At 32.2% G+C, this 13,519-nt stretch overlaps 2 protein-coding genes across 2 annotated transcripts; both read right to left on the bottom strand.

The window, feature by feature from the left end:
• Window positions 1-842: 842 nt before the first annotated feature.
• LOC11435972 (uncharacterized) lies at window positions 843-2,739 on the bottom strand. The gene is made up of 4 exons (XM_003601456.4): window positions 2,359-2,739; window positions 2,111-2,254; window positions 1,797-2,021; window positions 843-1,148 (listed from the first exon to the last, which is right to left on the bottom strand). Exons 1-3 carry the CDS (start codon window positions 2,734-2,736, stop codon window positions 1,815-1,817), a joined length of 729 nt encoding a protein of 242 aa, XP_003601504.3. The 5' UTR covers window positions 2,737-2,739; the 3' UTR covers window positions 843-1,148; window positions 1,797-1,814.
• A 792-nt stretch (window positions 2,740-3,531) lies between these two features.
• Window positions 3,532-7,280, bottom strand: LOC11427001 (uncharacterized membrane protein At3g27390). The gene is made up of 10 exons (XM_003601454.4): window positions 6,969-7,280; window positions 6,587-6,695; window positions 6,282-6,474; window positions 5,710-5,846; window positions 5,077-5,365; window positions 4,831-4,937; window positions 4,505-4,667; window positions 4,237-4,432; window positions 3,912-4,152; window positions 3,532-3,670 (listed from the first exon to the last, which is right to left on the bottom strand). The coding sequence occupies exons 1-10, from the start codon at window positions 7,060-7,062 to the stop codon at window positions 3,532-3,534; spliced, it is 1,668 nt and encodes a 555-aa protein (XP_003601502.2). The 5' UTR covers window positions 7,063-7,280.
• Window positions 7,281-13,519: the final 6,239 nt, after the last annotated feature.

Raw genomic sequence — 13,519 nt, 5'->3', positions numbered from 1 at the left:
TCCACGACAATTGCCTAAGATGTTTGGTATTTGAAACAAAAATGAGAAACAAATGCTCTTGTTGACTAGAAGCAATTCATATTGGAGCGTGGATCAAATCACGTAGGAAAAGAAACTCTAAAAAATTCAAGACTAGATAGATTCATATCAAATGGTGGGAGATATCATCCATTTAGATAGATAAATGACAAACATCATCGATGGTGTGAAACATAACACAAGAAACTAGTACTAGGTTGATATCTGAAACTCCATCAACTCCATCAACTCTAAATAATGTAAGTGGGAATGAAAACTCCATCAACTCCCCTTACCTACATCTCTCAAAAATGTTGATAGAGCATTAACATCGAATCCTATGTTCAAAGTTCCAACTAGCCCAAATATTATACCAGAGCTTGGTTATGTAGACATCAGCAATTAGTTTTGATTTGGAGCATTTTTATGGATGAATCTTGTACTGATGCTTTGATTTGGAATCTTGTACTGATAGTTTTGATTTGGAATTAGTTCTAATTGTGTGTTTTGGTTTTTCAAGAGAAGGTTTGGCTCAGTGCCTCACATAATACCAATTGCTGAAACTGCAACTAAGCTGACAGCTCGTTGTGAACTATGCAGTGTAAGACACAAACCTTATGAATGAGAAGAGAATGCACATGACAGAGTATAATGATGTTTTATTCTAGGCTCTTGATTTTCATCCAATAGCTAACAATAAGTAACATCATTTATTTTCATTCCATGACAATTGCCTAAGATGCTCGGTATTTGAAAAAAATGAGAAACAATGGCTCTTGTTGACTAGAAGCAATTCATAGTGGTGCGTGGATCAAATTAAGAAATGAAACTCTAAAAACTCAGAATTCAAGACTAGATAGATTCATATCAAATGGGTGAGAGATATCATCCATGTACATAGATAGATGACAAACATCATCAATGGTGTGAAAAATAACACAAGAAACTAGTACTAGGTTAATATCTATCAACAATGTTCTAGCAAATATACCACCTACATAAACATCATATTTAATTAATTAACAACGCCCGTAAGTCTGTTCAGGCTTTGCTTTCAACCTCTATATTTCTCTCTAACACAACCAAAACCATATCGATAGCAGGTAGATTCATGCAACGGACATGATTTCCTGCAAAAGGCATATACGGCTATGATTCACAATGATGGATAAAAAAGTTACATTTCACTACAAGCTTCATGAGTTGCATTGCAGAAATTAAGATTTCAATTTCAAAAAATGGATTAGAAATTAAGCCTTATCCCATTAATAAGTGGGAATTAGAAAATTATGAAAAAATTAAAACGACTCAACTATCCTACTGAAAATTCAAAAAGTGAAACTAATAATGTCAAAACACCAAAACCATATGAGAGTTAATCCAAAACACGATGGTTGCATATACTTTAGCAACAAGAAATCATTGAAAGACAAAGGTACTATTATAAAAACAAAATAGTTGGGGACGGGGGTTAGGGTTAGGGTTCATTACTACAAAATAAAAGGACTTAAATTAGCAGAAAACTGGGGCAGTAGTTAAGCATTAGTTTTTGGGGTTCAGGGATAGATAGAATCGCTCAGAAACCTTAACCTTTTGTTTATTTTAAATGTGGAATACAAGGGTTGAACCTGATTTTCTTAACTTGACAGTAAATGGTAACCACTACACCAGCAAACAAATATTGTAACTTCAACAACCTAATACTAAGATATATATAACAAAGTCAAATACAAAATCAAAGGAACTACAAATCTATCTACAAGAATATTGATTATTACCATGGTGGATGGAGTGTATTAGATTTTAATGGTGCACTTTATGACCTCACGTGATTCATCATAACCGTCCCATACTTGGGCCTGGAAAGTTGTTAAAGCAGCAGGGCCGTCGGAGGGGTCTTTGTCTTTTGGCTTTGCTTGAAAGGTAATGTAAAACATATGTCCAGCAGCAATACCAACATCATAGGCACACTTGACAACTTCATGTAACTCAAATGTTGGAGCCTATTAATTAATTAATTAATTAAGAAGAACAATTAGTCTAGTTAATTAATGAATAAACAAAATATAATATAATATTCATTCTCTTCAACCTGATTATCATTTTTTTCACTGTAATAGTCCAATGCAAGCCGAGAGAATTGTTCGAGAGTAGGGCGGTCTTCATCGGTTATGGGGAGGGGTTGGGTACCGCCACATAACAGTGTTCCTGGCGGACGGGGGAGAACATCGTACTCCTATATTATATTGTGTTGTCCAGAATGAATATTAATTAAGAGAGTGAAACAGAATTGAAAACAGCAAAAAATGAAATAGATAGAGATAGACGCAGCATACGTACACTTAGGCCGCGAGAACGCTCTAGATGTTCATTATCTGCTGCCTCTAGTTTCAGCCTGAGTTTATTCTTATACACATATTTTTCACACATATATATGTAAGGCTCATCGTCGTCATCATAGATAGATAATTCACTCAACTCTGGATCTTCATCGTACCACTCATCCCAAATAGAACCCCGCGGTTTGGGTTTGGATTCGGGTTCCTGTTCCGATCCTAATTCCGGTTCCGATTTCGGCCGTTTCGGTTCCTTTTCCGGTTCGGAATTCGGCCGCTTCAAACTTTCTTCCCAGCTTTCCGTGTCAGTATCGAATTCCATTGAAATGAATGAATCACAATTTAGGTATACCGAAACCTTAACCCTAAACGAAGTCACCATTCGTTCATCCTCCTTATTTATTGTGACTTTGGAATGGTTTTGCTTTGGGCTGACCCGCCTAGGCCCAGTAATAAACCCTAGATAACTTTTTTTTTTTTAATTACTTTTTCTCACTTCCAAAATTGCTTCCTAACACTCTAAAAATACAGCAATACCTCACTGACATTATTATTTTTTTACTATTTTTTACATTTTTATTCTTAAATACTACGTACATGCGTGCATACATACATACTTTCAAGGGAGCTTCTACGGTGCAGTCAGGAAACTGACTTTTTTGAAAAAGTTAATTTTGATTTTAATGTTTGATTCATTTTTAAATTGTTGATTACTCATTAATGATCAATGGTAATTCATCTAGTAATGCTTGCGATATATTGGACTTACAGGTACTATTTTATCATTGACATCTTTAACATACAAACAATATTTGATGATATTATGTGATAGTCTTAAGTGTTACACTTTGTGGGGTGATACACTAAAAATAAGGTAGGATAAAATTAGATTAAGTGTAGTCTTGTTAATCTTATGAATTGATGATACTATGAGGACTGAACTTTTGATGCCACTGTACAAACAGTGGGGTGTTACTCACTACAATTTTGATGTTATAGTGTTAACTTCATCAAAAAAATCATTTTTATGACTTCACCATAGAATTTTCCAAGTAAGTATAAGAAATATAGAAAAAGGAAAACAAAAAAATGGCCATAAAGTACAATGATTGCAAAACTCTTACTGAAGTTACAAGAAACTATGGTCTTCATATGTAATGCTTTCAACATTATATTGCTAAGGTTCATCAATATTGTTGCCTTCTTTAGCTGAAGCGCTAGCTTGCAACGCTTCTATATACAAAATTTTCACTAGATTCCTAAATTTTCTTCGAAAAGTTGGCATCCGAGACATGGAAGACCCAATCCCCTGCAACCTGTAGCAATGAAATACCAAATGGGAAGGGAAGGAATTGAAGCACTTAGCATATGCATCAAGAATGTGGTTGAACTGTTTTTATACCAAGTAGTAAGTTGTTTTCATAAACTATGATAAAAAAATCATGAAATAAGTTGAAAATGAAAATAGTTTATAGACATGTCATAAACTATTTTCATACATTCTCACATATAGTTACATAAGTGATTATGTAATGAGATAAATATTTAGAAATATACCTTCTAATTATAGCTTGCAATTGTGCTCTTCGAACATTGTCCTTAGATGGGAAGCCAGTGCTATCCCAATCCTCTGGTATATCGTTTTTGCTTCTCATAACAAGTTCTTTCAAGCATGTTTCTTCACTTTCTTCCAGCTCAAGATTCTTAAGCTGCTCTTTCATGATCAGTAAAGGTCCGATAAACCACTCAAACACTCTATCCTTTGGTCCATTCATCCTTGTCAGTTCTATATCATCAGCTGCAAATGCATTTACATCGAAGCATGAGCATATTTACGTATTCCAATGGAATGAAAGCATGGCATGAGCAATAGAAGCAGTACATATAACCAATCCATCTGAATTTGATTTTGCTGAAGTTAGAAGACATTGTAGCAAGGACCAAGCTGGTAACTTGATGCTTAATTTTTTGCAATTGCCTTTGAAAATGCATTCCTCAATTTCCTTTACACTTATCAGACCATCACGGAGGACTATCCGGCCGTTTACCTCACACGACTTGAAAAACCAGTCCCATACCTGCAAAATAACGATTCTTTTCAAGTTAGAAAAATTCGTAGAAAATGCTTATTTAAGTCATGTTACCATCACCTGCACAGGTTTATATTGCTGAATTTTCCATTTCATACTTCTGGATTGCTGTAGGGTGTGTTTCGAGTTTTGTGAACTATCTCTCCTATTTTTCAAATTATGATCAATTCCTTCAAGTTTTTTCCTCTCAACTGCATGCTTCACATTTTTACGGTATATTGGCCTGGCTGTCACAAGTACTACTTGAAATTAGTGACCAATGTTCGCCACCGAAAACAAACTTACTTAATATGAGGAGTATTAGAAAAAACACCCTTTTCAACAATAATAATCTTCAAGCACGGTAAAAAAAAACTGATAGCATGGTAAAGAAAATTTGATAGCACCTGGGAAGGCAGGATCCTTCTCTCAAGTAGAGTAAATCATTCACATATTCATCAAAAAGTGAAACCACAGATACAATGTAGGCAAACCCCATCTTCAATGAGTCCTCCTACAATAAAATATTCACTTAATAAAATCTCTTAAAACTTGCATAGATAGTTAAAATGACAATTGTGAATTTCAATTACATTTACCGAATAGATATACAAGAAGCTCAACAAAAATTGAAGCATCGTACGTTAACTAACCTGATGGACAACGACTCCACCATACAGGCTAAGAAAAAAACTGACAATGATAGCTGCTAATACAGCACCTAGAACAGCCAAAGGCCAAAGGATGATGGCAAGACCAGCAAATGGGACACATTCAGTTTCTAGGAAAGGTCCCCTTCTTCCAACCAAATCTTCTAATAGTCTCTTCCATCCTCTAAACAGCATGTAAGGGCTCTTCCATATAGCAATTGATGTGATTAAAACCACATCAAAGGGCACCCCAACCAGAATCACCAACAAGCAACATGGTAATAGCGACAATCTAACAAAGAAAACAATGGTTATCAGTATATTACGATACATGCAAGCTGTATCTCATTGTGATACTGAATTCAATTCAATCGGTACAAATCTTTACCGTGTATCTATTTTGACATGAATCCCAATTCGTTCTGATGAATTGCCACCTAAACTTAGTGTAACTACTTTCTTTTTTTGTTGTTGTCAATTTTGTATAACCAACCAGTTTTCTTTTGTTATTTGATACATGACTTGAATCTTCAATTATTACTAGGTTCATATACGATGTTTCAACTTATAATTGTTTGTTATGTCACTTTTTTCATACTCAAACTAACAAACATATATTTGGAAGGAGCAACTTACTTGATATCAAATGGCTTTTCTTGAGGGTTTAAATTTTCTCTTAATTCATCCATGTATGAAAAATAGGAGTGAAAACAAAAGTCTGTGACATCCTGAACCACTGTACAGCTTGTTTGAATTGTTGACCAACAACCATCCTGGCATCATAAATAAGTTGCATTAAAGCTTCCTGCCTTCTGCTCAAGACTCAAGTCAAAAGCTTTTAAGAAATTACTATAGGATAGTTAAGCTAGAAAAGGAGGATAATTAACTATGGACATATTTGAGCTAATCTACTTACATAAACATTTGTGAGACTGTTCGAAAGAGTTTATGGAAATAACTTATTACATGTCCATAAGTTGTTTTCTACTTATTTCCAGAATCTTTTTATGATAGAATATGAAAGCAGTTTAACTTTTATCTTTTGCTATAGAAATAACATATACATAAGCAGTTACATGATAAGAGCTTAAGTTGTTTATCCAAATAGGACCTAAATTACATAGTCATGGTGGCAAAATTTTCAAGGCACTTCTAAATTCTAATCCACATTAAGGATACATAAGCAAAAACCAGAAAGTCTCACTTACAATGAAGCAATGATAAAATTTGTCTTGAACATTCTCTCCAACAACCTCAAAAGTTGCAAGAAGAGGAGCAAAAAAGCCATATCCAATTCCACCTAAAAAGCTACCAACAATACCAACTACCGGCAAAAGTAACAAAGGAACCGGCAAACATATCAACGCCGCAATCTTGAAAACCAGTCCAAACCTCTTTGTTCTGTTTTCAAAGGCCAACAATTGATGAGTGAGATTGAGTTAGAACATATGAAACATATAATCATACATAGTTTGCAATTGCAAGTCCAAAGAATTTGGAAAGAAAGTACAACCTTGCTACACAATAGTATGTCCAAAATACATGTGCAGTCCAAAGTCCAATGATAACAGCTGAATTTCCAACAACCATAATGGCAAATGCAATTGGACCTATCAATGCACCTGCCAAATGAATCACCTTATAATGAATATTTACTTTTACAATGCATTCAACATTAATAATAATCATGAACTTTTATTTATGTAATTATGTACTATTATATAAGCATCCATATGATTCCTTATAAAAAAAATTCAAACATTGAGTTTTTAATATACTTTCATACTTTATTTTTTGAAGCACCCCCATACAAAATTTATAAATGTGTTTTAGTCTAACAACAAGAACATTGAGATAAAAATACAAAAGTGATAAGTAGAAAAGAAAAAATGAACCTTTGATGATACCAAGTATAAAGAGCATGAAGAAAAATGGGAGGAAAGAAATAAAGCTCCACAATTTGGTCCCTAAACCTGCAGATGAATCCATGATAACATACAACTAACTATAAATGATGTTATGGTGAGCTTGTTTTTCTCTGTCTCTCAAGCTTATATTATTATTTAAGAAAACCGAACAAGTGAAAACCAACAGAGAATTTGTAGAATTGTTATCAACAACAACAAACAAAATTTCCAATTAAGTAGTATGAGTATCCATTCAATTCATACTACCATATACTATTATTTCTTTTAAAAAAAAATTAAGAATTTTCTTCCATTTTTTTAAATAAACAACTTGTGTGAGGAGAAAAGTATTAAACAATAAAAATTTCTTCTTAACTTAACATGTTTATTGTAAAAGTTCGAATTTATTTTTCACATGAATATTTTTGGAAGTGGAGTGGAGAGGGTTTTCAAAGAGAAGGGTTTTGAAATAAACAGTGTCAACATTCTTGACTCAAGTAAATGACAATTAATATCCATGAAGGAAAATTTAAATATGTAATAAATATTATACTCTAAATATTTTTGTTATTAATTTTTTTTTGTTTACATCGTTTTTATTTAAAGAATTTGTTTTCGCATTTCCTTATATGAATGCAAACAATGCATGAAAATTAATACTCCCCATATATTTCTTCTATTTTCTATGATGATTCCATGATTCTAGATGTGAATTTGATGTAACAAATAATCGGGTTAAAGTTAAATATATATTTTTTTTGTCAAAAATTTTATGTTATATATGACTTTGGTTATCTCGTTGTTGGTTTTATGTAATTCCCTAATTGGTTATAATTAAATTGAATACTTATTCATTCATGTCTTGAAAATAAGTAATAGAGAATTCACAGAAAATGCACTTTGAAGCTAAAAACCATTGTTTCGTTGTGAGGGGCTGTAATTTTGGTTCAAACGGGAACAAAATTAGAACTTCTGACTTGCGAGAGAGCAATATCAGGAAGAGAACACATGATTGATAATAAGTTAATGAGAAAAAAATTGAAATAAAGGAAGGATAAACTCTAACATCTATAGTAATATTCATTAAGTCGACATATCAATCGGAATAAATGGGAAGAAATGAGAAAGTTTATACATAAAAGCTAAATAAATTTATTGATATTAGTTTTTCGACATATCAATTCATTAAGTAATATTCAATCAACATAAGGTATATAAACTCTAACTTCTTGATTCTATATCAAATACAAAACATTGCCTCGACTAAAAATTGTATTGTAGATTTTGAACGCCTTGAAGTCGAATAATATAGACACATGCTCTTCAATGGGTTCCTGAGAAAGTAGAATTAACAATTAACAATAAGATACACAAAAAATAAAATAAACCTCATAATATACAACCAAGTGATTAAACTTCCATGCTTTTAAAACACAGAAAATACTTTTTTTTTTTATGAATTTGTTTATGGAGGAAGAGATGGGGAAGAGACAATGAAAAGCAAATTGTCAATATATAGGGAAAAAAAATCATGACATGATCAATTTTGATTGGCTGATGAAAACTAAATGTGTCATGAATCATTTTGATTGGTTAATAAAAAATAAATGAGTCATAATTCAATTTGATTGGATGATAAGAAAACATTAAATGCAACTTTCAATATAAGGTTGCCACATGTACTATCAAAATAAAATAGGGGAAATGTTTATAAACTAGTTTGGAAACCCGTACCAAGCACGGGCTAGAATTCCAACTATTATTATTATTATTTTATATAAAATCTAATTAAACGGCAAATTCATTATTTTATACACAATATATCAATAAAACGCATCGTTATCGTATTTTCGATTGCATATTATATACAAATATCAATGTGTACATATTTATTTGGCTTTTCGCATCGTTAAACAGGAATGATTTAACGGATGTAACGTCGAAATATTAGTATTTAATGCCGGAATATTTTACACGGATGACAAAAATTAATAACGGAGACATGAGTCTTGTTTTTTTTTTTTGTTGTTCTGCATATAACTGGGGGTATTAGAGTCTCGAGACCTACCACTGCATATACAATTAATTGTCCTTACCCAACAAATTGTCTCTACTAGATGCCCTTATATCTAGTTTCTTTCAAATTCCATGTTTTCTATAGCGGATACCCTTATATATACAAAGTTAATATCGTGCATACACTTGATTCATCTTAACATCCAACACGAATTTGTAATTATTCAATCGCGTAACAAATAAGTATAACAAACAACGACAAATACACCAACTATCTATCACATTTTTTAACTACAATCAACCTAGTCCCATTGCACAATCCAGTTTCTTGGTCAATGTTCTAAATCAACATAACTGGACATCCAACTGTAAATCTCAACTTGTTGTTTGAAATATCAAAAAACTTCATATTGTTTAATAACTCGGTGGTAAACCATTCGCTTTGTACCTTATTATTCTCGTCTGATTCGGAAACCAAATAAAAAATGATATACTCCTTTTCGTCTACTGGAACCAATGATAGGAGGAATTTTTTTACATGCTCAATTGCATCCAGTGTGGGAGCAAGTATCCCCCTCTCTTGGAAAAAATCCGAGATCCTCATATTTTGCAAAAAATCCGAATATACAAAATGAACCCGAGAACGCAAGGATCAGAGGAATCTTTTATCAACAACTCATCAGGAATGAGTACGTTAATTTCTCCACTCTCGTTGGCGAATCCTATCATTCACTTTTGATTTTTGGTTGGATTTGACAATGAAAAATTGCATGTGTTTTACTAATTTGACAAAAATAAAGGGTTGCTATATTTATTATTAAAACAATGTGATATTTTTTTATTTAGTTTAATTTTTTGGTAAAATATATACTAAAAAATTTCGAACTCCTTCAACAAACCTGTAAATCATCATGAATTCACTATATTCTATATACTCTCATAGACAAAGCACAAACATTATGTTTTTTTTCCTTATCATCTCTCTCATTTTTGAATTACTTTTTTGTCTTCTTTCTTTTTCTAATTTACTTTCTCTCTTCTCTTGAATGAAAAGAATAAAAACATTCATCCATTAAATCACCACCAACCCACTTTTATAGCATGTTATGTCTTCTCTAATCTTATTTGGTTATGTTACCAGATTACAAATGTATAAAGTCTCACATGTAAAAGAGATATGTTAATATGTCATATATGAGTTAAAACTCCATATTGGATGCAAGTGTATGTGGTGAGAAACATATAAATGAGACGGTTCATATAAGTGGTGGGTTAAAGATTATGACGAAGATGTGTTGTAAATTTCATCTTTGTGGTTACGCTTAGCCTAATACAATTATCCATGTGAGAAGACTTTTGGTATTTGCTGGAAATTAACCATGAAAAATATTGATGTGTTACTTGAGCTGATAAATTATATATTTATTTAACATTTTAAATGATGTGATATTTTTTTTTTAATTAAGTAAAAAACTAATGGTAAAAAGAAATGTCATATTAAGTATTCCCTTAATTAAGGGGTGTGATTGTAAAAAGAAGTGGTATACTTATTCAGTCATTTAAATTGAAAATAAATCATACTTACATCAAATTGAATTAAATATCTACATTTATGATGATGTGTATTTTTTTTTTTTTATGAACGATGATGTATATACTTGTTAGTAAGCATTCCATTAAAATTCACCAAAAGAAAAATATGTTTGTTGGAGGACATATTCAAAATTACCAAATACATTTGAAAAAAATAAAAGAATATATTTTGAATTGTGAACGTTTTTCAAACAAAATAAACTTGTTATTTTTAATTTATTTATTTTTTCTATGTGAAAGTTTAGTGAGTCAGACTCCAAGGACTCATCTGAATTAGGGTAGATTTTGAGATTTGTCAAGCTCTAATCGAGATGCTTACGTATCACCCATTAAGAAGTTTTCACGTTAGCAGTAAAAGCAAAACTCACGACAATTGAACCAAATCTTCATTGTGTAAGAATATATGTTTTTGATACTAAATGGGAGAAATCCATAAATTGAAAGTTGAATTAGGAAAACATGTTAGTACCACTTGAAAGACATTTTTATTAAACAAATCAGTAAATGCCCACAATTAATATATATGGGCATAATTTGACTCAAAAAAACAAATATGGATATAATTGATTTTTCGTGTAAATGCTAATATAAAAAACATTTAATTTTTTTGATATCAAAATTTTTTAATTTAGAATGGTACCATAATCATCATGGACAATTTTAAATATTTATTTGAATATTTTGTTTTATAAAAATGAAATATCATAGCATTAAATGAGGTAGGAAATGAGATATCGCCACATGTATTTTATATAATAAACATTTGTCTTGCATTACATTATTTTTTCAAAAAATGTAATGTAAGACAAATATTTATTATAAAGATAAAGATTTATAGCGTGATTGAGAATGTGCTTAGATTGTCGATATATGTTGATTTAGTTGATAATAAATTGACTTTGATCCCCATTGTGTGAGTATGATTCTCGCTATCAGCGTTAGGACATTCTCGATGGAAAATACATATATACGTTTGTAATCTCTTTTTCAGCCTTGAGGTTTTCTCTTTGGACTCAACTCTGTTGAGAAACTGAATTGTAACAGAAAAGAAAGAGAAAATAACAGAAAGAGAAAAATGGAAAAGAAACTATGGGTTTCATTGAATGAATAGAGATTACAAGAGAACCTTTATTTATAGTGTATCATAAGATAGTGCACACTAAGCTAATATGAATCTTACATATATGATTGTAACTCTAGTTGTAACTAACTTTGTAGGTTGTTAGAACAATAAAACTAGCTAAGAGTTTAGTTAACTTTGTTGCACAAGTTACTAGTGTGTAGTATGTTCCTTCTCTTTATCTTTGATCATTTGTGTTTCCATATGATCTGTGTTATTCTTCAATATCCTCCCACAAGCTGGAGCATGATAAATATTTATCATTCCAAGCTTGGATACAAAAGAATTGAACTTTGGAGGTGACAGAGGTTTTGTAAGGAAATCTGCAAGCTGTTCTTCAGTAGATATAGGAAGCAACCTTAGTATTCCTTTTTGTACCTTTTCTCTGACAAGATGGCAATCTATTTCCAAATGGTTAGTTCTCTCATGAAATACTGGATTGGAAGCTATGTGAATTGCACTCTGACTATCACAGTATAACACAGGTTGTCTGATGCAAGTAACTTGTAAATCTTTCAAGAGATATAGCAGCCACTGAAGTTCACATGTGCCAGTAGAAAGTGCTCTATACTCTGCTTCTGAGGATGACCTAGAAATAGTTGCTTGTTTCTTTGCACGCCATGAGATCAATGATGAACCTAAGAAGAAACAAAAACCTGTTGTTGATCTTCTAGAATCAATACAACCAGCCCAATCAGCATCTACATAACCAAGGATTTGTAAATCAGAATGTCTAGGAAAGAATAAACCAAGTCCAGGGTTATGTTTCAAGTATCTGATGACCCTACAAGCAGCTTTGTAATGCGATACAGTAGGAGCATTTAAAAACTGACTGAGTTGTTGAGTTGCTAGTGTGATATCTGGTCTTGTAGTATTGAGATAGAGAAGTCTTCCAATGAGTCTCCTGTAACAAGACACATCAGCAAAAGGTTTGCTATTGTCTTGGTGCAATTTGATGGAAGTATCCAGAGGAGTAGAAGCAGGTTTAGAAGCTAAAAGTCCAGAAGAATCCAATAGGTCAAGACAGTACTTTCTTTGAGAAATAGAGATCCCCTCTTTGGAATGAGCAACCTCTAATCCTAAAAAATACTTTAGAATTCCCAAATCTTTGATCTTGAAATGAGCATCAAGTATAGCTTTGATTCTAGTGAATTCAGTGATAGATGAACCAGCAAGAATAATGTCATCTACATATACTAATAAGGCAGTAAAATTAGAACCTTGTTGAATGGTGAAAAGTGAATAGTCTGATGGTGACTGTGTATACCCTTCTGCTATCAATAAAGATGTCAACTTCTCATACCATTTCCTACTTGCTTGCTTCAAACCATATAGGCTCTTATGTAATTTGCAAACCTTGTTTGGTGCACTAGAGACACCTTCTGGTATATTCATGTAAACATTCTCTTGCAAATCACCATGTAGAAAAGCATTATTTACATCCAACTGATGTAAATGCCAGTTTTTGATTGAAGCTATGGCAAGTAAAATTCTCACTGTGGTAAGCTTGGCTACTGGTGAAAAAGTATCAAAAAAATCAACTCCTTCAACTTGATTATATCCTTTAGCCACCAGTCTAGCTTTGTATCTTTCTATACTGCCATCTGCCTTGTGCTTAATTTTATAAACCCACTTACTACCAATAGGCTTCACATTGTGAGGAAGATCAACAATAGACCAAGTTCCATTCTTAGCTAATGCTTCTAATTCAGAATCCATAGCTTTTAACCAACATTCAGACTGACTAGCTTCTTTGTAGGTTTTTGGCTCAGTACATTGTGTGACAGACATAGAAAAAGACTTTTGGGAT

The sequence above is a fragment of the Medicago truncatula genome, chromosome 3, assembly GCF_003473485.1.
Source record: "Medicago truncatula cultivar Jemalong A17 chromosome 3, MtrunA17r5.0-ANR, whole genome shotgun sequence".
In the NCBI taxonomy this organism is placed as follows: Eukaryota; Viridiplantae; Streptophyta; class Magnoliopsida; order Fabales; family Fabaceae; genus Medicago; species Medicago truncatula.
The sequence above is the reverse complement of the archived record's forward strand: the minus strand, read 5'-3'. Positions and strand labels throughout refer to the sequence as shown.